Raw genomic sequence first — 26,145 nt, forward strand, 5'->3', positions numbered from 1 at the left:
CTTTGGGATGAACTGGGCAGTCGAATGTGAGCCAAGTCTTCTCATCCAACATCAGTGCCTGACCTCATAAATGTTATTGCCACGAAGGAGAACTCAACTCCATATTAACGCCAATAGTTTTGGAATGTGCTGTCTAAGCAGCTCACATATTAGGGATGGCCGAGTGTCCACATACTTTTGGCCATACAATGTATGAGAACTAGCACTGGCTAGGTTTAACTGCTCGCACTTAGCATTGCAATAAGTACTAATTGCCACAGTATACAAGGCCCACAGCTTTAAATTTGCCTAAGTGATCCGTAGGAACAGTTGACGGCTAGACAATGGTCATTTCCTGGGCTAAATAACCCCCAACGGCTTCGCAAATGGCAGGGAGCAGAGCAGGGAAGGAGTTATTTAAGCCGAGATTGAAATCAGCATCCAGACAATACAAAGTGCTGCCTATTTATGGCCCCTTTCAAATCAGGCCAGTGCCTTCCCCTCTCTTCTCTCTCCCTCTCTTACTCTTTAATCACTTCATGGCCTCTCTCTCCCTCTGTCTCTCTCCCTCTGTCTGTCTGCTTGGCCCCGTTCCCCGGAGTAATTAGTAAATCATTGCATAACTCCAGTGCTATTCGCTGTATCAGAGCAATAGGGCTGTTGCCTTCTCGAGCTGCTTTCATGCTCGCCGTTCAGGTTGAGAGCACGCGTCCACACATTCACGGCATTCTTCCGAGCCGAAAAACGAGCCCTTGTTGTTGTTTGGGCCTACATAAAAGAGATTCTTCACAGTCATTAAATTTCACACGGTGACCTCTTCAGTCCAAGGCTGGTCTTACTTTGTTCCAATTCACCAGACTTTCCTTTTTTTTAAACCACAGCACTTTGGCAACAGCTTCATACAAGCATGTGCCATGGTGCACCTTACCTGGAACCACTGCAAGGATGTGGACACCCCCCCCCCCCCCCACCCACCCCCCTTGAGGCCCACTGACAACACTTGTTCAGTCTGATGCAGCAAAAACTGTCATAATTCATTTTTCCATGCCCATTTTCCAGCCTCTCCTAACCCTTAAGAACTAAACAGGCTGTTTTTGCTGCTGTCGCATCTCTGAGGTAAACATAAACAATACATTTGCATGCATTGAGCTTTTTTCCCCCGCAAATGTCACCACATCCTCTGAATTTCAAGGACTTCAAAGAGTCGAAATGCGAACCTTGCAACATGTAAGCTAACACTGCAGTGCAATGAACTGGCTTTGTAAGCCTGGCAGCTTCGCCGATTTATCCCATACAGTCCAGCAAGATGAGTCAAATGTGGCAGACGGGTGATTTTACAGAAACATCCCCTTTTCTGTCTGTCCATAACGGCCGCTGGTGTTACTGATCGTCACCGGTGTTACACTGAATAAAGTTGACACCAGAGACAGTCATAAGGAAAAACGCTTTTTTGCAGAACGGCTGCTACAGAGAACCAAACCACATGTCAGGCATGAAACGTCCACTAAAACATGTCGTTTCATCCATTTGGATTCTATTTTTTCACAGTTACCTCAGAATAAAGTCGGTCGCACCAGTGACGTCAGCTAAAAGCTTCGTATGGAATCAGGAGCTAAATGAGAAAATATCTCTAGCACTGAAAGACACAGTGGACTCACCATGTGCTTCTCATCATAGATCCTCAGAAAACAGGGAAAAGGAAGTCAAGTGATGTCATCAGTGCGACTTTTACTTCAAAACAAGTGATTTTGGTACGCAGTAACACCACTGACACGACTCCTGGGGACTTTCATTATATATTTTAGAATATTTTATTTGGCGTTTGTTTTCTATCTGTCATTTAATTCGTATATTAACACAGTCCTGTGTAGATTATTGTAGTTAAAATAGTAGAAAAACGTGTTTTTTACCTCAAAATATGGCCTCAGCCTTCACACATGACTGTGGGGACGAGCTCTTCTGGTGTGACTGGAATTCTAAATGATTGATTTTAAAACCAATATTGCTGAACTGAGGCTCAAGAAGGTGGAATTGTTCAAATAACATTGCTTTATTTTAAAATGTAAATAAATTGTAACTCTGACATGTTTTTTTCAAGTGTAATATATCTGTAAACGCTATGGACACAAAAATGGACGTTTCTGAAGAACGGCTCAGAGATGCTTTAGCAGTAGTGGTCTGCAGTGGGTATCCGGTGTTGGAGTGTAACAGTGTTAAAGTGGGTTTATAATAGACTTAACACAGGATTTTTGTGGGGGGGGGCATTAAATTTTTCCCTTAGAGAAAAACTGCATAGACCTGCACAGAGTTCCTGATCTGGACATGAAACCAATGATAAAATGATGCACAGCCTGTACATGTGTTAGATTCTGTGATCTGTGACATCACAAAAATAATTAAATGAGCTGATTTGGCAGCTTACTTTCCACATACGGACTGGGACTTTACTGAACGGTAAAGTTTTGCATTTCAAAATACAAACGCTAGCAAAGTTTACACACAACAACAAACACATTCATTAAAAAGAAGGAAAATTCAGATTTCCAGAATATGGGCCCTTTAAAGACGGTTCTTCAATGGTTCTATGGTTCTAAGCAGCACCATAAAGGTCTCTTCTATTGTTATGATGCCAAGCTTGTAAAAAATAGAACCCTTTTGGTGCTACATAGAACCATTCTCACCCTCAGAACCATATACAGCGTGCTCTCCATCAATGCGATGAACATTTTCACCAAGCGAGGAGCCATTTGACCGTGCACATGATCTTCCAGGGTTCGTGGTTCTATGTGGGACCACTGTCTTTACTAAAGAGCCCTTGAAGACCCATCTTTTTTATGAGTGTTGAGCCTGCAGTGTGCATGACCACAGAGACCACTGAGGCCCTGCTGTAACACTTAGCAGTGTTACAAGTGAGTGATGGCAGCTGGACTTGTGGTTTAATCTTGAAGGCTATTTAAGGCTCCACCACAAGTCCACTGTTAGACAACACACAGACGTAGACGGCTGAAAACCTTCACGGGCATGCTGCAGCACATGGACTGCCCCATACTCAAGTAAAGTCATCGTGTGTAGCATTTAGGGTCCTTTTAAATATTTAAAACTGTTTATCTAGCGCGGGAAATATGTATACCTTTAATTTGCACTGTCAAAAAAACATTCATGCACCCAAATTCATTACCGCGCGTTTGCTGCCATCTACTGGTCGTGCTGCGAACAGCAGGCTAAACGTCTTATTCTCTATGTATTTATTTTCCTTTTTGTGCCATCTGTCTGGACGAAAAAACTACAATCTGTCTTAAACAAGACAAGACAACATTTCTCCATTAAGCGTGGGGAGGAGATGCCGAGCAAGGCCGTGTAGTTGGGAGTGTCCGGCGGCCACAGATAGTTGTCCGACCTGCTAGATGGACAACTTGAGTTGCCCGTTAAAACTTTTACCAGCGTTTTTTATGGTCTAGGCTGAAGTTGGCTTCCTGCTCGCCAGCCTCTCGGTCCAATTGTCCCGTTCCACCTTAAATGGTGCAGCAGATACACTCCGGCGCCTGAGGCTGGCCGGAGGCGCCAGAATGGAACAGCTGCACCGTTTAAGGTGGAACGGGACAATTGCACCGAGAGGCTGGCGAGCAGGAAGCCAACTTCAGCCTCGTCTTTTTTTCGCAGGTTTATTTTCTAACCTCGTCTACTGGCGCCCACAGCCAGATGGCAAACCATTACAAGACCCCACCCCGAGCGCTCAGTCGTGATTTCTGATTTTGGGCCGCGTCTTGTGATCAATTTCCCGAGAAATAAAATGTCCGCCAGCTCGCTAAGCTAAGCTAGCGAAGTTTCGCTGGCTGCTCTACCTTTAGCTTCGCTGCTCAAACCGCCTCGCTTCCCCAGCTTCTCTGTGCGGCCGTGGTGAGTTTTTTTGGTTTTAAATGCACAATTTCAGCACAAAAGTAGGCGTTAGTGTTGTTGTCAAGCGCGTGTGCGCGGTGTTTACATCAGGTTGATCGGCTGTTTGGGCTACTAGTTAAGCTAGCTGTTAGCTCAGCCAGCGGATTGACTAACGGCTGCCTGGACAAACGGAGACGGCGTGTGATCATTTCTGCAGACCTGTAAGTACTTATGATATGTGATGATCCCATTTCGTGGCTGTTTTGACCTTGAAATGGCATCGTTGCAAAGATACGAGGAGCTCGCTTGTGTTGTTGTGCTAGTAACGTTAGCCGGTGGCCAGTTTGTGTAACGGTAACTACACGATTACGTAACTCCCACCGTAAACTGGGCTGCGGTGTGTTTGTCCCCTTTGAGCCACCGAATCGGCCTGGCACGGCTTTCTGGGGACATGGAGCTTCTTATGCTGTGGTTTTGGACAACATGCAGCTCTGTGGGCAGTTATTCTAGTGATTTAACGCGACTGGGCTTCTGGTGGTGAATGAGTGTGATGCACGTCATGTTACATGTGGGCCTGTCTTCCAGGTGATCCAGGGATACCAGGCACGTTTCCTCTCCACCCATCACCCCGTTGTCAGGCTCCTGGCCATGAGCGCAGCCTGAGTACCTGAGCGAGGCAGGCGTGATTAAAATGGCTGCAGAGCTTTATCCTGCCAAGAAACTGCCCCCCGTGACCGCCAGCGCTGTGCAGCAGTACCAGCAGCAGAACATCAGCAACAACAATACCATTCAGGGCTGCAACTGGCAAGGCCTGTATCCCACCATCAGAGAGAGGTACAGCCTCTTCACCAGCTCTGGGAGGAGTTTATAAGGCTATAGGTGCAACTAGGTGGTCTTCAGAGTAGCCCTCATGGGCTGGTTTTAGGCTTAAAGCAGTAGTATGTCTCTGCAGAGCCGCAGCTTCACGCCAGCAGGTGTGAGCCAGTTGCGTTCAGCGCAGGCGCCGGGGCTTGTATTAGTTTTTCTTACCGAGGTTTAGGTCAGTCAACGTTTCAGTCGTTTTATGTGGGTTTCCGATAAATATCTGATCAATTTGCGCTGGGCTAATGCCTGTATGTTCAGCTTAAGGCCGGAGGTTACTAATAGGTGGTCCTAGACGCTGTCCTATGCTGACCTGGGCCTATAACTGACAAACTATGGAGAATTATTTCATTTCGACTGGGTGGTCCTATTTTAATCAGCCTGACTTTTCTAGCCGTTACAGTACCACTTTAGCGGCCAAGGAGACTCACAGACCAATCGCATGCTTTGTGAATATCACACGTGACGCTACTCAGATCTGTGCATTACGATGAGCACTGAGACTCGAGTGAGTGTCGCCACACAGGGGAGGGATGAGGCGAGACACAGCAGTCAGAGAAGAAAGTGAGTCAGAGGGAAGTTGTTTCACATGGCGGGATCTAGAAGAGAAACTGGTAATAAATGTTAGAATATGACTGAATTTTACTTTATTTGATTTGATATTTCAGGTGTAGACGTTATAAAGCGTATATATAACTGCTAGACCACTTTATACAGTATACGCACTGAATTATGATGTTAGACATTATGACGTTCCGGACCCTTGCTTAAGGAAATGAAGCCCTACTTCAGGCTAAAATAATCATTGGTTTGAACACGCAGACATTCATAAGGTAAATACCACACAAACTAAAGCTGACCTGGCCTGGGTAAACTAAGGGGTTATGGAGACATATAGCTCAGTTAACTTACCCTTAATGTGGGGGCTTTATGTGTACACTTACGTTATACGTGCAGAAATAAAACTTCACCTTCAGGAGGCTAAACTGAGCATAATATTAAGCCTTCGGCAGAAACAAACTAGTATTCGAATGTATCCCTGCTAAAAAAAGTGTTTTGCTTTCTGATGGTTTTGTAATGTGTTTTGGCTTATGGTTTAACTGGTTGCCAGTGGTTTATTCGTATATTGGTGATGGTGTCCCTGCCTGAATGGTAAAATTCACGACGACACACACAACCAGCGCCAACAGTCACTGTTTACATCAGAGGCGTTATAAATGCTCATAACACTCAACTTTCATATAAAGACTTTGTTTATATGGCATTCCACCGGTTTCTATAGTCGGGAGTGAGCATTATTGCTGCAGAATGGATGAATCGGGATTTGATGGATGCCAGGAGAACATCACTTACTGGAATGCAGTGTAAACAGTGAAGTTTGGTGGAGGAGGGATAATGGTCTGTGGCTGTTTTTTAAGGATTGGGCTGCTTAGTTCAAATGAAGGGTAATGCAAATGCTACAGTATACAAAGGCATTTAAGACAATTCTATACTTCCACTTTCGTGGCAGTTTGGGCCAGCAGCAAGAGCCCTGACCTCAAGCCCACTGGACGCCTTTGGGATAAATTGGAATGGCGATTGCAAGCCCAATATCAGTGCCTGGCCTTACAAATGCTCTTTTTACAAAATGGGCACACACTCCCACAGAAACACTCCAAAAACTTGTGGAAGTCCTTCCAGAAGAGTGAAGGCTATTGTATTAATGCACACTCTTTTGGCCACATAGTGAATCTGCATCAGTGTAGTGCTGATTTTGGCATTAATTAAGCCAGACCCTGTTTTTAGCCCTGCAGGTGTGATGCAGATATGTAAAGATGTATGATGTGGTGTGAAATACTCCCCCGCATCCCACCCTTCAACTTTTTAATTGTTATTTCAGGCTTTATAGAGATACAGCAGCAGCACATGCACAGCGTATTTTAGGCTTTGTCTTTCACCTGACTCAGTCATGCTGCTTCCTTTTACTTCAATTTCAGTCTCACATAGTGTAGCTTTAAAGCAAGCATTTGCCGAATACAGTACGATTCCAATGTCATTGTGCATCCCTAGTAAATATCTAGAACGCCCTTAATATGTGTCCAAAATACAACTTCCTCCAACAGTTATGGCTACGATTCAGCTCTATGCAGATACGAGATGATGAACTGTGAAATTCTGAAATGAAACGACTGTGGAAATCATTTTTAGTCGGGTTAAATAATTGCGACAGACCTATTTATGATTTAGAGTCTAGCTCGCTTTTGGCCCATTCCCCAGCAGCACAGCAAGGCACAGGTGCTGGAAAACGGCCAGATGTGCATGACTGTGCCATTGTGAGTGAAACGTGGCAGGTGCCTCAACATAAAAAGCCCCTTTGTGTTTTTGTCGATGCAGGAACGCGGTCATGTTTAACAATGAGCTGATGGCGGACGTGCACTTCGTGGTCGGCCCTCCAGGGGGGACGCAGAGAGTGCCAGGACACAAGGTGAGAGTACGCTTGTTTATTCTCAGCTGATATTGTGCGGTCAAGCTGCACAGTAATGCAGACACATGCGGTACAGTGCTGTGTAGTGTCAGTATAAAAGTGCCTCAAGGTAAGATGCGGCATTAGAGGCACTAAAACTCTTCAGCTCTTCTTCCCAACGGAGCAAAACTACTCTGATTGACTTTAAAGGGTCAGTTTTAAAGGTTTAGTTGTAAACACTGAAAGTTTCAAAATGTACTGTTCACTGCAGGCCTGATAGTTTTCAGGGGGGGGGGGGGGGGGGGTCACGACGCCGACATGTCAGTCAAGCAAACCGAAACTAAATACCGGACTTTATGAAATTCCGCCCGAACATTTTTTTAAGTCTCAAAAATAATATACGTTAATTAAATTAATTATCTTCAAAAGCTGAGCCGCATCAGAGGCTCCGGAGCCGCGGGTTGCCGACCCCTGGCCTCGTGAACTGACCATAGGATCTGACACTTCTCTTGATCTGACATGCGCAGGTTTCACTGTAACCAACACCAAGGCCGAGCCTACTAGCCATTAAGCCAGTCAGAAACAGGGCGGGGGGGTTAAAAACAGGTATGGATTCCTGAACAGGCCTGCTAGTCCCAAGACTTCTGGTAATCTGCACAAGCTTCTGAAATATAGGCTTATATTGGGTTTGTTTATCTCATGTCTGAATGTTGTTCATGTATTTCAACTAAATTCAACACAATCTATCATTGAAGGGACTCATTCAAAAGCAGAAATTCTTTGACAGTAATGAAGATCAGGGTTATACACAGACGTATATCTGCGCCCAGGGGCCAACAAGTTATGTCATAAGTGTGTCGCATACATAGCACCCCCACCCTGCTCACCTCCCGAGCAGAGAAAAAAGTTCAGGCTCAAGAATTTTTCCCACTATCACCCCTGTCACTGTCCAGTCCATACAGTCCGTATGTGGAAACTTGAAATTTATGGTTTTGTGATGTAACTAATCGAGGCTACGTTCACATTACAAGCCTCATCGCTCAAATCCGATTTTTTCCTCAAATCCGATCTCTCTGACTCGATGGTTCACACTTGCTTAGGTAAGTGATTCAAATCTGTCATTAATGTGACGAACCGGCGTCCTGAAATGACCCTCATGAGCTCTTCCTACTCAGTAACGTCACGTGACTGAATCACTGCATCATCAAACTAACGAGCAGAACGAGCTTCGCTGAGAAGATCAACTCTGATCAGCTCTCAGCTTCATTATTAGAGCCAGACGGAGGAGAAAAAGGTGAGATGAGCTGCTTTTCCACCGTTTACAAGCTTTAGCTTCTGCTCTGCGCGGTTACCATGGTAACTCAGTGATGGCACACGCACAGTGGGGGGGAAAAAAGTGCATGAATTCCGATCCAAGCGTCACGTTAAGGTCACGTGGCCACGAGTCGGATACATATCCTATTTAGGACCACATGAAAGTGGAAAAGACCAGATCTGTGTGTCCACACAGCCCTGAAAACGCCAGATCTGAGTCACATTAGGGCAAAAAATCTGATTTGTGCCACTTCAGCCTGGCAATGTGAACGTAGCCCTATGTGCATCTGCCCGTTTAGACTTCAGCAGTTTATTATGCCGAGGAGTGTCTCAGTCCGGGCTGCCTTTTGAATGAGGCACAATACAGGAAAGCCAATCAGAACAGAGCTCATGTACATCACTCTTAAAGGCACAGTACCAAAATCAGCCTGTTTACTTTCCAACTACTGTTTAGCTTTTAGAAGTAGTCACGTGAAAATGAGGTACGATTGCTTTTGTACAAATGCTGGAAGTGGACCCCAGGGGGAAATTAAAATGTAGGACATGGACCCCTTAACAACTTAACAATCATATTATGCAGACACTTGAAATTCACAGATGGAATTCCCTTGTGTCTGTCTCTTAGGGATGGTTATTTTAGCCTCTTCTGCCATCTGAATATCTGAGTAGTACCATGAATAGACGTTTTGGTAATAGAAAGGTTTGTTGAAGACAGCTGATCCAAGAAGTGTAGATGAACATTCAGTTGATTTTAGTGGTTTATATTTGTGTTTTGGGAGTAAAACACTGCCAGACCAGTAACTCACTCAGACCTGCACTGTACACATTCATCATCTTTTTTTGTTTGGCGTTGCTTATTTTGCTTAGCTTGATACAATATTAGCCGCTTAGAGTCACAGATGTTCAGGTGTTTTTGGTTATTTTCTTAGTGGGAAGAAGTTACACATCTACAGAAAACACACTTTTTCATGTTTTAATGCACAGTTACTGTTTATTCTTAATTCAGTGTCTTATTGAAACATCTGAACTCATGTTAGTTTTAATTACTCAGATATGTCTTCAAATAACCATCTCTCTCTCTTTCTCTCAGTATGTCCTGGCTGTAGGGAGTTCTGTATTCCATGCAATGTTTTATGGAGAACTAGCGGAGGGTGAGGATGAGATCCGCATCCCTGATGTCGAGCCGCCCTCCTTCCTCGCCATGCTCAAGTAAGAAACAGTGAAGCTTCAGCTCAAAGTTGGCGGTGACAGTTTTTCTTATTTTATTCTCTTGTTGTGCTCCTCCTGTCCTTCTTACATTTTCTTTTACTCCTACTTTCTTCTTTTTTTGCTGTTTTCTTTCCCTATTTATTCCTTTCCTTCATGATCTGTCTGTCTTACATTTTCTTTCTCTCTCTCTCTCTCTCTCTCTCTCTCTCTCTCTCTCTCTCTTTCTCTCTCTCTCTCTCTCTCTCTCTCTCTCTCTCTCTCTCTCTCTCTCTCTCTTTCTCTCTCTCTCTCTCTCTCTCTCTCTCTCTCTCTCTCTCTCTCTCTCTCTCTCTTTCTTTCTTTCTTTCTTTCTTTCTTTCTTTCTTTCTTTCTCTCTCTCTCTCTCTCTCTCTCTCTCTCTCTCTCTCTCTCTCTCTCTCTCTCTCTCTCTCTCTCTCTCTCTCTCTCTCTCTCTCCTTCTCTCTCTCTCTCTCTCTCTCTCTCTCTCTCTCTCTCTCTCTCTCTCTCTCTCTCTCTCTCTCTCTCTCTCTCTCTCTCTCTCTCTCAGGTATATTTACTGTGATGAGATCGATCTGTGTGCTGACACTGTTCTCGCCACTCTCTACGCTGCTAAGAAGTACATTGTGCCTCATTTGGCTCGGGCCTGCGTGACGTTTTTGGAGACGAGTCTGAGTGCGCGTAACGCCTGCGTGCTGCTGTCTCAGAGCTGCTTGTTTGAGGAGCCGGACCTGACACAGCGCTGCTGGGAGGTGATTGACGCACAGGCAGAGCTGGCGCTGCGCTCTGAGGGCTTCTGTGACATTGACTCTCAGACGCTGGAGAGCATCCTGCGCCGAGAGACCCTCAACGCCAAGGAGACTGTGGTGCTGGAAGCGGCACTGAACTGGGCCGAGGCCGAGTGCCACCGACAGGTAGGGCTAGGCAGTAAGAAGAAAAGTTACCGTTTAGACCCTGAACCAGCCACGTTTTAGCTGCAGGTCAACCAACATAAACACTATAAACACTCAGCATCTCAGAAACTGATCCAAAGACCAAGCACACAGGTAGGTTTAAAAGACCTACCTCCTGGGGACACTCAGAGATTTAACAGTTATCTGTAGCCAATGTATATCAAGTATTTGCATGTGATATTTGAAGGTTCACAAGGTTTGAAGGTTTACAAGGGGCTATATTTTGCTGTTGATGTTTTGGTATATTAAACTATAAACTTTCTCTTGATTTGTTGAGTTTTTTTTATATGGCCCTTTTAGTGGTTGAGATTGACACCCCTGGTTTAGATCATTACAAGTGCAGCACATTACAGAACACTGCTTTATTGTAGAACACAGAACACAGAACACTGCTTTATTGTAGAACACAGAACACAGAACAAGTGCTTTATTGTAGAACACAGAACAAGTGCTTGCACTGTGAAAAGATTTAGATAATGCTTATTATTATGCTAATTATTGTTGTGACAAAACTAAAAAGCTATTTTCAGTATCTCTACAACACTAAACAGCTGCATGTATCATTAAATGACAGCTTCAGGCCGTGAGTGTGCTTGGGTTACAGTGGTATGTTACTATTATTGTAATACATTTTATAATGTACCACATAAAGACCAATTTAGACCGTTTTGGACTGATTTTATTTTTTTTCAGACTGTAGCGAACCAACAACCAGTGTATAGTAACAAGTGGCTGACTGGATGTCATTTTATCAATTTATTTTTTGTTTTTGTAGCCTTTTTTTTCCCAAAATATATGCAACATTGCTGGTGCCTATTTCCTGTTCTACTTTTAGAAAAACTACATATTGTCTTGTGTATCATGTATCATAAAAATGTCGAGTTATTTATTAAATAATTATTTAATTATTTACCGTATTGTCTGCTCTTATTCACAGGAGCTGCAACCCACCATGGAGAACAAGAGGCTGGTCCTGGGCAAGGCCGTCTACCTGATCAGGATACCAGCCATGTCCCTGGATGACTTTGCTAATGGTGTGGCGCAGTCTGGTGTGCTGACGCTCAATGAGACTAATGACATCTTCCTGTGGTTCACAGCGGCAAGAAAGCCTGAACTTCCTTTCGTCTGCAACCCTCGAAAAGGCCTGACGCCGCAGAAGTGCCACCGATTTCAGTCATGCGCCTATCGCAGCAACCAGTGGCGGTACCGCGGACGCTGCGACAGCATCCAGTTCGCCGTGGATAAGCGAGTTTTCATCGCTGGCTTCGGTCTGTATGGCTCCAGCTGCGGCTCGGCTGAGTACCAGGCCAAGATTGAGCTCAAGAGGCAAGGAGTTACTCTTGGCCTGGCCGTAATCAAGTACTTCTCCGATGGCTCCAGCAGCACGTTCCCCGTGTTCTTTGAGTACCCTGTGCAGGTAGAACCAGACACGTTCTACACAGCCAGTGTGGTGCTGGATGGGAATGAGCTGAGCTACTTTGGCCAGGAAGGTATGACAGAAGTGCAGTGCGGAAAGGTCACCTTCCAGTTCCAGTGTTCCTCGGACAGTACCAACGGGACGGGTGTGCAGGGGGGCCAGATACCCGAACTCATATTTTATGCCTGAGAAATAAGATCAAACCATTCTTCGTCTGAGGGAGGGTGGGTAAAAGGTGCCACTTGACAATCTTCTACAACATTGGTCCTGTAGTACACTCTTACAACAATGTTTCTAAACAGTTCTCCTACCCCTAACCTGCTTTAGAGGTGCCCATGTCGAGTCCAAGTGATCTGCCAGCCCAGAGAGTTTAGTTCCAGCCCCAGTCTTAACATGTAAGTAATGTTCAGCAGCAGCATTTGAATATTACAGCCAGATAATGATGCTCATTGCTAATATTAGAATCGTTCAATCTAAATGAATCCCTTCAAGCTGATTTACATAAATTTACATTTTAGGGTTCACCTGTCACATCCAGAAAGGGCTGGTGTGGCTGCAGGTTTTCATTCCAGTCTTGCAGAACCACACATCATATAACTAACCCCCTGTTTAAAGACGCTGCATTGGACGGATGCTTGTAGCTGGGAGTTTTCCTCTGACTGGGAAAATTCAAAGACAGTATCCTCTCAGCTGGAGATACCTGCTTGGAAAGTTGAAATCCATGCTCGGCGTATGACGAGTCAACATCACACCAATAGTGATTAAGAATCCCTTCTGTACTTTTAAACGAGGCCAGCTGTAGATCAGCCGTGAAGTGCTCTGTTTCAGGAGGTAAATAAATCGAGAAAGTTAAAGTTATCACTCATCGCTAACGTCATTTCAGTAGCTTGGAGATGGCCCATGTTTTTTCACACTTAAATGCTTGGCGGTCAAAAGTGACACGGTCTCGCGCTACGTTCACTTGGGAAGTCGGAGCTGCTCGGAGCTAATTGATGAAACCTGCAGCCTTTTGTGGAGAAGACTGGTGACCCTGGTTTATATATTTAGTGTGAAGTAAACGCAAATTACATGCAACTTCATGCCTGGATATCACAACTGTCTGAATAGAGTAGAGCCCCCTAATACGTTAGAAGTAAATTAGTCTTTTTTTAATTGAGCCTAGTCTGTTTATTCATGTTATTCAGCTGCTGTTGTGAATTTGCCCTAAGAATCAAAACCTCTTCAGGGCTGAAGGCAGGTAACGGTCATAATGCGTAAAAGGTTGAGCAGTAAATCTCTCTCTGTTCTCCAAATGCTTTCCTCAGTGGTATTGATTAAAAAAAAATAGTGCATCAAATTTCAGCTGCAATTCTTCAGTTCTGCACAATTATATGAAGCGTGAGTCGTTCTGATTGGAGAGAGCTGAGTCCAGTATGTGATGACACCGAGAACTTCGAAACCTTTGCTTCAAACACATTAATTCCAAAATAATTGAATGTTTGGAGTGGCGATGCTTTTCTCTGCCGTCACTACAGCCAGGGGTGTCGACTGAACTAAACTCTCCAGGGTAGCAGATCACCAGGTCACCAGTTGGGCACCTCTGCTCAATGTTGTGCAGAAGGTTCTGTAGGTTCTCTTCACATCTGCACATTGTAGTCTTACCGTTTTATCACACATGCTTCAGTTCAGGAAGGGCTATTAATTCGTGGGTCGGTTGGATTGAATGTGAGTAGAATATCAAAGCATGTTGGCCAGAGCTACTGCAGGACCAGGGTTGTGGAGCACTGTCCTTGAGACAGTGTCCTGTACAGATTACATTTGTGGTGGTTGTTTGAAGACCATGAAACACTAGTGGCAATGTAGTACTTTTTGCAGTAATTGTTCAGATTTGCTTCTAAAACACTCCCACCGCCACGCACACACCGTCTTGCCTCAAAGATGTTTCATCTGTGTATATGATGCACAATTTGGCATCTCACAAGCAACAGATCAGTGATAGCAGACACTGCTGAGGGCTGGAGCGGTCAGAATCTGTAACGGGCAGAACGTTCTGGACTTTCACTTTCCCCGAGCTCTGAACGGTGTTAATTCAGAACTCAGAATATTTGAATTCCCCAAGTGGCGCTGGATTCATGAAAGTGTCTTAAAGAAAGAAAATGTTCTGAAATGTTTGTTTTCTTAACTTCATTAGTACAAAAAAAAGTTCTAAGAAAACGAGTGCACTTATATGTAGTGCACTCAATCGAATTTCTGCAGTTATCTGATTATTAACATGGCCATGTAACCACCATACGCAGATGAAGAAATCTGATGAAGAGGCTGGATATTAGCTCAGTAATCAGATTTGTCAGTGAACTCTTACTCGGATATCTTTCAGATTTCTCAGTCTGCATGTGCGAAAACAGATGGCGGTACCGGAAATAACACTTTAGGAGCAACACAAACAAAATACGCGCTTGACGAAAAGAAGGATTTAAATACTCTTCATCTTCGAGATGGTATATGTTGATATTTTCAGGTAAAGTGGTACAGTATGAAGTTTGAGTTTTACTTCACGTTATTTCACGTCGTCTTCTGTGTGTTTACTGGCTGGTTGTAAAGCAGAAATCTGATCACCTCCTGACTCCAGTGCATGTAAACGTGCTGATCGGATTACTGACAAAATCTGATTTTCTGCAGTTATCAGATTATTAAGTGCATGTAAACACAGTTATTCTTCAAATTACTTGAGTTATCTTATTTTCTTAACTAATTTCTTAATAATTCTTTAAAAACATTGTTTTTAAATGTTTTCTTCACCTTACGACAGCTTCACACTTGATTTAGGCAGTGAGAGTTCACAAGGTCACCTCTGCTGCTCCTCCTCGTCCGTCACCCCACACCTATTCAATTTTTCAATGATGATTTTCTTTAGAAAATCTTGAAGTAATTGATCATCTCCATAGAATATTTGAGAAGTTTTTTTTTCCCACAAATGTCACTTAAGAACATTTATGAACACTTCAGTGTTTGTCTTAAGAACCTTCGCTAGTTTTTTCTTAAGAACCTTTCCTGAATCCGGCCTCTGAGTTCTGGTTCCGTACATCTGCCTGTGAGCGACTGCGCTGCCCACAAACGCATTCAGATTTTTCTTGCTGTTGCTACGATGGACCAGTTCTGCTGAATTTTTCACGTTGGGTCGACACACCGTCTGTTTAGAGTTGCTAACACTGAGTGTCCAGTTTATGCTACCAAGCTGGACGGTGGCATTGTAGCTAAACTTGGCAGCTTGGAAACAGCAACGGTGAATTGGCCACCATGCTAAAGTCGGCTTGATTGTGCACCAAAAATCAAAGCAGGAATACCTCAAAACTGTCGTTTAAAATGACACTTCGTGAAAACTGAGCTGTGCTGTGGTTTCTCATTGGGTTCATAAGATTTCTGTCAGCGTTCTGTAAAGCAGCAGTGACCGCAACAGAGTGCATTTGTGGACAGATCATAGATTCGATTTTAGACTCCAGTCTACACTTTTGATAATACAGAAGCCTGACCAGGTTCTCGGGAACCTCCAGATGGTCCACATTTTTTGCTGTTTGGGTTGGAGCATTGTGTGGACCGTGATTGAGGACCTACTGGAGAACCACCGGATGAGACTCTCCAGGGATTTACGTTATTTGTACTTGGTCAAATGTGGGTTTCCTGCTATCTAGATCTTCTTTAAGTACAGCTCCAGCAGCAGAAGCATGTGGTGGGCAGTGGCTGAGCTGAGCTAATGGTTGAACTGTTTGAATCTGGGCTCACTGTGAGTGAACATTTCCAACTCCGCCTTTCATCAGATGTGATGGTATTTCTGGCTTTTGGGATCACATTGGCTTCCGTCAGACTGATGGTGGGTCTTTTCGTTTGTTTGTTTTGGATACTGCTTTTGTTATTTAGTTCAGAATCAGTTCTCTTCAGCCTGGAAGACGATTCCAGACTCCACTACAGTGTCTTTTTCATATGTTATTGTTATGTAGAACTGAATGAAATGACTCCGTTATTAGTCCAGTGCTTCGTGGATTGACTGGCAGCAGTAAATCCTGGGGTGTCTCTCTCATGAAGGAGGATTTCTTGCTTAGGGGGATGACCGTTAATCTTACCCTGGATTTTTTTGTCTTTTTACCAGGCTACTTCACAGTACCAACTTTTGCCGCACACTGAACTTGTTCCAGGGTTTTACAGGTTACAGAATTTCCAAATTTCTGCTTAATTAAATTAAGATGTAAACAAAGTCATTCAGAGCGGTTGGGTGTGAAATGCTCAGTTCTAGAGAAACTTGCCGAGTCAGAACTGTTCACAGTGGTGATGATGGGAGCCAGACGGCTGAAGGGTTTAGTGCTGTGTTCTAGAGAAACTTGCCGAGTCAGAACTGTTCACAGTGGTGATGATGGGAGCCAGACGGCTGAAGGGTTTAGTGCTGTGTTCTAGAGAAACTTGCCGAGTCAGAACTGTTCACAGTGGTGATGATGGGAGCCAGACGGCTGAAGGGTTTAGTGCTGTGTTCTAGAGAAACTTGCCGAGTCTGAACTGTTCACAGTGGTGATGATGGGAGCCAGACGGCTGAAGGGTTTAGTGCTGTGTTCTAGAGAAACTTGCCGAGTCTGAACTGTTCACAGTGGTGATGATGGGAGCCAGACGGCTGAAGGGTTTAGTGCTGTGTTCTAGAGAAACTTGCCGAGTCTGAACTGTTCACAGTGGTGATGATGGGAGCCAGACGGCTGAAGGGTTTAGTGCTGTGTTCTAGAGAAACTTGCCGAGTCAGAACTGTTCACAGTGGTGATGATGGGAGCCAGACGGCTGAAGGGTTTAGTGCTGTGTTCTAGAGAAACTTGCCGAGTCAGAACTGTTCACAGTGGTGATGATGGGAGCCAGACGGCTGAAGGGTTTAGTGCTGTGTTCTAGAGAAACTTGCCGAGTCAGAACTGTTCACAGTGGTGATGATGGGAGCCAGACGGCTGAAGGGTTTAGTGCTGTGTTCTAGAGAAACTTGCCGAGTCAGAACTGTTCACAGTGGTGATGATGGGAGCCAGACGGCTGAAGGGTTTAGTGCTGTGTTCTAGAGAAACTTGCCGAGTCAGAACTGTTCACAGTGGTGATGATGGGAGCCAGACGGCTGAAGGGTTTAGTGCTGTGTTCTAGAGAAACTTGCCGAGTCAGAACTGTTCACAGTGGTGATGATGGGAGCCAGACGGCTGAAGGGTTTAGTGCTGTGTTCTAGAGAAACTTGCCGAGTCAGAACTGTTCACAGTGGTGATGATGGGAGCCAGACGGCTGAAGGGTTTAGTGCTGTGTTCTAGAGAAACTTGCCGAGTCAGAACTGTTCACAGTGGTGATGATGGGAGCCAGACGGCTGAAGGGTTTAGTGCTGTGTTCTAGAGAAACTTGCCGAGTCAGAACTGTTCACAGTGGTGATGATGGGAGCCAGACGGCTGAAGGGTTTAGTGCTGTGTTCTAGAGAAACTTGCCGAGTCAGAACTGTTCACAGTGGTGATGATGGGAGCCAGACGGCTGAAGGGTTTAGTGCTGTGTTCTAGAGAAACTTGCCGAGTCAGAACTGTTCACAGTGGTGATGATGGGAGCCAGACGGCTGAAGGGTTTAGTGCTGTGTTCTAGAGAAACTTGCCGAGTCAGAACTGTTCACAGTGGTGATGATGGGAGCCAGACGGCTGAAGGGTTTAGTGCTGTGTTCTAGAGAAACTTGCCGAGTCAGAACTGTTCACAGTGGTGATGATGGGAGCCAGACGGCTGAAGGGTTTAGTGCTGTGTTCTAGAGAAACTTGCCGAGTCAGAACTGTTCACAGTGGTGATGATGGGAGCCAGACGGCTGAAGGGTTTAGTGCTGTGTTCTAGAGAAACTTGCCGAGTCAGAACTGTTCACAGTGGTGATGATGGGAGCCAGACGGCTGAAGGGTTTAGTGCTGTGTTCTAGAGAAACTTGCCGAGTCAGAACTGTTCACAGTGGTGATGATGGGAGCCAGACGGCTGAAGGGTTTAGTGCTGTGTTCTAGAGAAACTTGCCGAGTCAGAACTGTTCACAGTGGTGATGATGGGAGCCAGACGGCTGAAGGGTTTAGTGCTGTGTTCTAGAGAAACTTGCCGAGTCAGAACTGTTCACAGTGGTGATGATGGGAGCCAGACGGCTGAAGGGTTTAGTGCTGTGTTCTAGAGAAACTTGCCGAGTCAGAACTGTTCACAGTGGTGATGATGGGAGCCAGACGGCTGAAGGGTTTAGTGCTGTGTTCTAGAGAAACTTGCCGAGTCAGAACTGTTCACAGTGGTGATGATGGGAGCCAGACGGCTGAAGGGTTTAGTGCTGTGTTCTAGAGAAACTTGCCGAGTCAGAACTGTTCACAGTGGTGATGATGGGAGCCAGACGGCTGAAGGGTTTAGTGCTGTGTTCTAGAGAAACTTGCCGAGTCAGAACTGTTCACAGTGGTGATGATGGGAGCCAGACGGCTGAAGGGTTTAGTGCTGTGTTCTAGAGAAACTTGCCGAGTCAGAACTGTTCACAGTGGTGATGATGGGAGCCAGACGGCTGAAGGGTTTAGTGCTGTGTTCTAGAGAAACTTGCCGAGTCAGAACTGTTCACAGTGGTGATGATGGGAGCCAGACGGCTGAAGGGTTTAGTGCTGTGTTCTAGAGAAACTTGCCGAGTCAGAACTGTTCACAGTGGTGATGATGGGAGCCAGACGGCTGAAGGGTTTAGTGCTGTGTTCTAGAGAAACTTGCCGAGTCAGAACTGTTCACAGTGGTGATGATGGGAGCCAGACGGCTGAAGGGTTTAGTGCTGTGTTCTAGAGAAACTTGCCGAGTCAGAACTGTTCACAGTGGTGATGATGGGAGCCAGACGGCTGAAGGGTTTAGTGCTGTGTTCTAGAGAAACTTGCCGAGTCAGAACTGTTCACAGTGGTGATGATGGGAGCCAGACGGCTGAAGGGTTTAGTGCTGTGTTCTAGAGAAACTTGCCGAGTCAGAACTGTTCACAGTGGTGATGATGGGAGCCAGACGGCTGAAGGGTTTAGTGCTGTGTTCTAGAGAAACTTGCCGAGTCAGAACTGTTCACAGTGGTGATGATGGGAGCCAGACGGCTGAAGGGTTTAGTGCTGTGTTCTAGAGAAACTTGCCGAGTCAGAACTGTTCACAGTGGTGATGATGGGAGCCAGACGGCTGAAGAGTTTAGTGCCTCATAAAGCTCCTTACAGAAAAATATTACATGAAATGGCTGTTAGTAACCGCCTGATGTCTGAGACACTGTTTAACAATAATTTTGCAATCAGGTTTTGGCATCAAATGTACTTTTTCTCATCCATTTATGGTGGAGAGGTACATGGAAGGCGTTACAAGGCAAAATGGTCTGCAAAGAAAACTTATTTGTCTAGATTTATCACAGTTTTACCATCATCACATATAAAAGCTCAGAGGACCTGTGCAGGTTCGCTGGTCTTTATGGATCGTAAATGAAACGGTTATATTTGTAGACACAGTGACCAACAGTGAACAGTCTCGGGTCACTCTGAACGACTTTGCATTTTAATAATTGAATTATGCAGAAATTTCCCATCAAGCTTGTAATAGATCATAAACAATTCTTGGACCAATCAAAGCTCAGTTTCTGACCAATCAGGGACAGCCTTCTGACGGAAGTGGTGCCCTCTGCTCTTTTTTGGGGTGGGTTAATCACAGCCGGAGTATCTGAATCTCTGGATTAACAGATGAAGTGGTTAATCACGGTTATAAACTGTGTTTATTAGGTTCTGGGAAGCTGAATCTCCGTCAGGAACCCTGTGCGAGCTGAATGTGCTTTGTGAGACGGAACCTGCCTCTTCATTTATGTTTGCTTAGTTTGATTTGAAGGAAATGACGGACTAGGTTTTGAAACACAGGTCCAGTTCAGTGGTGCAGCGTGACCGTCACCTCGTACTCAACACTACAAAAACAATTCCTAAACTATTTAGCATTCAAATGGTTTTACTGACAAACTGTCACATTTGTATTCACGTATGTTACACATGTAAGAAATAAAGTACTTATTTTGTTGAATTTAATACTTTTTTATACTTTAATATGTTACTACGGTCCTTTGTCTGAAAACGCTTTCCTAACCCGTTCGTGTGTCGTATCTTTCTGCAGTGTGTGCTGTAAAACAGTTACTGTTGTTAAGGGACTTTTTTTTTTTCTTTCCTGTGAAGATAAAGGCAGAGAACTTGTAGAGAGGAGACTCCTCTGTAATGTCCTCCAGGTTTCTCAAACACTAGAGGGCGCTCCCAAACAAGGCCCAAATGAATATGGTTTAAGATTAGTTTCATAAATGCTTAAACATTTTAATGTAAAAGAATGCAATCATTTCCTGAACACTGGATAGCATGAAACATTTTAACACTGATGATCCCCACTGTGGTTGGTTAGTGTAGTGGTTAACACCTCTGCCTTCTACACTGTAGACTGGGGTTCAATCCCCACCTGGGCAAACACCCTACACTATACCACTAAGAGTCCTTGGGCAAGACTCCCAACACCGCATTGGCCTGCCTGTGTAAAATGATCAAATTGTAAGTCGCTCTGGATAAGAGTGTCAGCAAAATGCCGTAAATTATGATGTATTTTTAAGAGCTTTTAAACCAATCAACCAACCAATCAGCACTTAGTAACAGTAATGCCAGCGTTCTGCTGCCCAAAACCCGTTTGCTGTAGAAAAAACGAAACAAACAGGTGAGTTCACTGTGCTTTTTTTTAGTGAAATACATCCGTCTACTTTCTAAAATTAAAGGAAAGTTCTATTTTAACTTTTAGTTTTTAGCCATTGAAGTCCATTTACTCCCATTCATTGAGGGCACGCTCACGGACGCCCTCTGCTGGTTAGCAGTCCTGTTTTTGATATAACGGGGGAAATAGGAAGTGGCCAGGCTCCTCCATAAACCAGCTCTGATAAACACTCTCAAGCTCTGCCTAAAATCTCACACAGATCATCATAGTGGACAAATCCTGTCTGTGACTGTCTTTCATGGAACTGCCTGCATGACACATTTTGTTTTTCCTGCTAGAATCAAACTCATGAAGGGCTTAATCACCAGCTGATGAGCATAGGTGGCTGTGGTAGAGCATGGAGTCCACATCTGGGACTGGGAACTGCTTTAAAGCAGAAGTTAAATGAAAAATCTAATTTAGTTTTCCCGCTTTAACTCGAATGAAGTCAATCAGCCAAGACGTGTTTGGGGTCTGAGGTTTGCTTCCTTTGTTTTGCACTGGAGCTACAATGCTAATGTTGCTAACAATCAATGAAGGCTTAAAACTGTGCTAACAGTACGCCTAATCGATACTTCCTCAGTGTCGAGTCGTTGATCATATGGGTTCTGACACTGTATGATTTACTGTTATCGATAAAAATGGACAATAGTGCATTAACATAGCAAAAAAAAAAACAGTAATAGCCTGAAATTTCTCAATATTTTGTTGTTATCTTGGCTGATTAACTGTATTTGGGTTATTTTTCACCAAACTATCACTTTTTTAAAAGTAAAATAATTACTTTATATATACACAAAAAAATTAAAATACAGTAAATAAAGGCAGTTTACCAGATTATAGACCATGTAGACTGTGTTTCCACACCTGCTACTGTCAAAGTGGTTCTGATTTTTTAAAATTTTTTTTTATGTTTCATCCAGTTTTTAAAAGGAAATTCAACCTGTTTTTATGAGGGTTATTACCTTTTAATGAGATTCGTATCTCTATGACCCGAACCGAATGAAACCCAACAACCTTCTCATTGGTGGATGAAGAATAACGGGAGAGAAAGGAAATTCTATTTGTACTAATGCAATTTTTGACCCTTTGGCCCAGTTTCAGTGCAGTGCCAGTATTATGCATCACTTCTGTTTAAACTTAATTATATAACTAATTCAGTGGTTGAGGTGTAAACAGTCATTCAGAGTGGTTTGCTATGAAATGGCTCGCTGTAGAGAAGTGTACAGTGGTGGTGATGGGAACCAGAGGTCCCCATGGCTACAACACTGATAGTCATTTTACTTGCTATCCAAAACCACCACTGAACCTACACGTGTTTTTCTATGTAATGTTAATGACCAACAAGTAAAATATCGGTAAAACAGAAAAAAAAAAATTTTTATTGGAGACTATTTTGCCTTAAAACGCCCTGCGTGTTCCTCTCCACCATTAAATTATTGTAAATAAGTTTTAGCCCAAAGCTTTGTCAAAACTATTATGTCTCAGGCACCTTAACCACGCCTCATGATTACTGACGTGTGGGAAGTGTAGTAATAACTTTTCAGAGCCATTAAAACTCTTCAGACGTCTGGTTCCTATCACCACCACTGTAAGCTACTATGACTGTAAGTTTCTCTAGAACAGAGCGTTTCACACCAAACCTCCCTGAATGACTCCGTTTACATCCTAACCGTTTAATTATAATTTACCGATTTGAAAAATTAGTGTAATTTCACTTTGCAGTTTCTAAAATTTGACTTAAGTCCAAGCAAAATCACAATTTAGCAGTTATGTGAGTTATATGAGGACTAATGTGAGTTAATGTAACAAGATTTCATTCAAAGCGACAGTACAATTTACATGTATCCCATTCTGTAAACGCAGGTGTACAATCAGGGGTTAATTTCTGGACTGGGTCTACAGCCGTAACTTGTGCTAAACGTGTGATTTATAAGATGAGACTTACGTTTTAATCTCATTTTGAAGCGTCTGTGTTTTTGCGTGTAACGGTATGAATCACTGTATGTGCCTCTGTGTTGCTCCCCAGTGATTAAGTGCCAACAGACTCCTGAATGTGTGTCTGAATTTGTCTGTATGACGAATAAAGAAGGCTTTTCATCTTCAGCTCAACCTGAAATCAGTACAGCCGTTTTTTCACCGTTAGTTCATGCTGCTGGTCATGTTATGCGCGATTCATCATACATCATTTAAAGCTTAGAGTTCTAGTTGAAGAAATGTGGAGGGGAAAGTGTCCCACGTTGTTTCTGCAAGTGTGAATTTTAACCTCATGGTTTATTTACTCACTTAAGCTCATCTTACTCAGCGAGTGTCTACACACGCACTCAATAATCTGATAACCGCAGAAAATCTGATTTTGTCAGTAATCAACATGTAAACATGCACCTGAGTAATCAGATAATGGGAAACTGGGTCTACATGAGTTAAGTGATACTGTTTTGATCCCACAAATGGGGAAATTCCACCTCCACATTTGAACCATCTGTGAAGTGAAACACCACATACACACTAGTGAACACACACACTAGGGGGCAGTGAGCACACTTGCCCGGAGCGGTGGGCAGCCCAATCCACAGCGCCCGGGGAGCAGTTGGGGGTTAGGTGTCTTGCTCGAGGACACCTCAGTCATGGACTGTCGGCCCTGGGGATCGAACTGGCAACCTTCCGGTCACAGGGCCAGCTCCCTAACCTCCAGCCCACGACTGCCCCAGACAGTAATCAGATTTCTGCTTTAAAAATTGTGCCACTTCATCTGAAAATATGAACATTTAGAAGATGAAAAATATTTAGATCCTTCATTTCGTATCTGTTTTCCAAGTGTTTTGCCGTGTCTCGCGACATCCACCGTCTGATCTCGCGCACACGCAGACTGCGAAATCCGAAAGAAATCAGAGTAAGAGTTCACATGCACTGATTACTGAGCTAAAATCCAGCCTCTTTATCAGGTTTCTAGATCAGAGTGTGGTGTTTACATGACCATTTGAATAATCAGATAACTGCAGAAATCCGATTATGATTGGATTACTGAGGGCATGTATATGCATTCACTGTTTATCAACTCTTCTGTCATCACAAGCCATGACCAATACAGCTAATAGTACTAGTAGCAGTAGTATAGATATTACTACTACCACTAATAATAATTATTATTATTACTATTAGTACTAGTATAAATACAGTGTTTAGCAAATGTGTGTTCCATTAAATCAGGAAACGTACATTTACCAGTAGAATTATATGGGGGCTCTGGCCTGCTGAACACAAGTGAAGTTATTGGGAGTGAAGTGCTGGCAAAGCAGTTAAATCTACTCAGTGAATTACTTTAATAATTTCATTCATTTCTGTATTTACCACAGTCACAAAAGAATCCACGAGGGCAGATTTAACCAACGAGTGGTCTACATGGTTTAGTGGTCTCATGTGTCAGGCTTGAGTCCTCACGGGCCAAAACACTGCAGACTTCAGCACACTGCCTCATTAAACACACCTGGTTCAGCTCAGCAGCTAATTAGCAAGGCCTTCATGAACTGAATTCAGATGAAGATGCTGCGATTTTCGTTGGGAGTAACAAGGCTGGACAAGATTAGAAATGAGCAGATCAGAGGGACAGTGAAGGTGGAGCAGTTTGGAGATAAAGCCAGAGAGGCCAGGTTGAGATGGTTTGGACATGTGTTGAGGAGGAATAGTGGATATATTGGGCAAAGAATGTTGGAGATGGAGCTGCCGGGTAGAAGGAGAAGAGGTAGACCTCAGAGAAGGTTTATGGATGTAGTGAAGGTGGACATGGAGACGGTTGGTGTGAAAGTAGAGGAGGCAGTGGATAGGGCAAGATGGAGGCAGATGATCCGCTGTGGCGACCCATAAAGGGAGCAGCCAAAAGAAGAAGAAGATACAAGGATAAATGCTGACCCCCATAGCACTTCAGCCAGGAAAGCCCCCAGTTTGATACGCCTGGTTTATTTTTAAAAACATCCAAGGAAAATGTATTTTTTCATGATACATCCCCTTTAATTGAGGGTTTCTGAATCAAAGCCCACTCCCATACAAAAGGAACTGTGATTTATTTCAACAAAAACCTCGTACTTTAGGCACGAGACAAAGAATCTAACAACAAAACAGCAGTTACTGTGGAGATGAGCCAGTTTAATCCAGTTCAGGGTGGTTCATTCTGATTCTGGCTGAAATCTTGTGCGTCCACACAGGACGAAGATCAATAAAACTCGTTTGTCTTTTTCCATCTTGCAGTTCTATTTTGTCCTCTGTTTCTTGCGGGCCTGAAACTGCTCAGTCTTGTTCTTAACAGATTTAATAAGCATAGACAGACTGGGGTCCATGACTTTCTGTGATGTCAAATCCGCAGCACGGCTGGCGTTCTCTGGCTCAGACGTGTTCTTGTTGGGTTTCTCAGACATTTGTTTCTTTAGCGCCTCCTGGCCATACTGCTGCTGTTGCTCCTCTCTGCGCCTCTGCTTCTCCTCCACGATGCTCTGAGTGGCCTTGGTCTTCTTGTATGCCGGGTCTGATGGGTCCAGGTTGTAAAGGTGGGATGTGAACATGGCCTGGAAGCGAGGGTCCTGCACATCCACCTGTTTAAAATGGACAGAGATGATTAAATATGACTCATTCACTGCATAGATCAGCTAATAGTTGGCAACAAAAAAAAAGACACTGACTTAAATAACAGTTGTGAAACCCTTTTTGGTGCCATACGGAACCTTTTTTTAAAAGCTTCTATAAAACAGATGTAGTTTGGTTAAGAAGTGCTCTAAGTAGATTCTATATTTCATTTAATAATCGCTCAATAATGTTTATCCACAATGATCCACATGGTTCTTCTGGGGAGCGCAAGTGGCATCGTCCACTGGGATCTTTATTTCTAGTGGTTTCATTTATTTAAATTACACATGGGTCATATTAAAAACAAGTTGACCTGGAAGTTGTCCTCCTCCAGCAGCGTGTTGGTCTTCAGCAGCTTCTTCTGCTTCTTCTTGCTCAGGTTCTGCTGCTCCACAATCTTATCATAGTTAAAATGATGGTGCATCTGTTCATCATCGTCTTCCATCAGAAGAGCCATTTCAGCCTGAGAACAGAGAGACAGACACACAAAGACATGATTAAAAAAAAGCTCTCTGGAGCTCCACACTAATAATGATATGATGAATATGGATTGCTGGATCAAAGTCCAGGATGGGTTCTAATAGCGCAGCGTCTGGAGCAAATAACTGACTGTCTCCTGCTGCCTCCGGAGCCTCAAATAGCTCCTGACCTGTAAACCAGATTGTACCCTCTACCCTGTCCCCTGAATCCCGAACACCACCCAGGGATGGCGTGAGGAGGACGTCAGCTGCCAGAGAGGG

The 26,145-nt window shown here is 44.0% G+C and overlaps 2 protein-coding genes across 4 annotated transcripts in view; one reads left to right on the plus strand and one right to left on the minus strand.

Annotated features, from left to right (window-relative positions):
• The first annotated feature begins 3,554 nt into the window (after positions 1–3,554).
• btbd3a (BTB (POZ) domain containing 3a) lies at positions 3,555–20,091 on the plus strand. Of its 2 annotated transcripts, none has more exons than XM_017716494.2 (6): positions 3,555–3,876; positions 4,441–4,689; positions 7,090–7,180; positions 9,564–9,682; positions 10,230–10,593; positions 11,570–12,238. In XM_017716494.2, the coding sequence occupies exons 2-6, from the start codon at positions 4,547–4,549 to the stop codon at positions 12,236–12,238; spliced, it is 1,386 nt and encodes a 461-aa protein (XP_017571983.1). In that variant the 5' UTR covers positions 3,555–3,876; positions 4,441–4,546. The 2 variants fall into 2 exon arrangements, with proteins under 2 accessions (XP_017571983.1, XP_017571982.1); XM_017716493.2 differs by having other exon boundaries at positions 3,556–4,076; positions 11,570–20,091.
• Positions 20,092–24,726: 4,635 nt separating this feature from the next.
• Positions 24,727–26,145, minus strand: part of esf1 (ESF1, nucleolar pre-rRNA processing protein, homolog (S. cerevisiae)) — a 14,024-nt gene continuing 12,605 nt past the window's right edge. For both annotated transcript variants that reach the window (XM_017716489.2, XM_017716490.2), the window contains exons 13-14: positions 25,719–25,868; positions 24,727–25,374 (exon numbers count right to left, since the gene is read on the minus strand). In XM_017716489.2, the coding sequence (XP_017571978.2) occupies positions 25,036–25,374; positions 25,719–25,868 (489 nt within the window). In that variant the 3' untranslated portion in view covers positions 24,727–25,035. The remainder of the gene's footprint in view (positions 25,375–25,718; positions 25,869–26,145) is intronic.

Source organism: Pygocentrus nattereri, chromosome 12 (assembly GCF_015220715.1).
Source record: "Pygocentrus nattereri isolate fPygNat1 chromosome 12, fPygNat1.pri, whole genome shotgun sequence".
In the NCBI taxonomy this organism is placed as follows: Eukaryota; Metazoa; Chordata; class Actinopteri; order Characiformes; family Serrasalmidae; genus Pygocentrus; species Pygocentrus nattereri.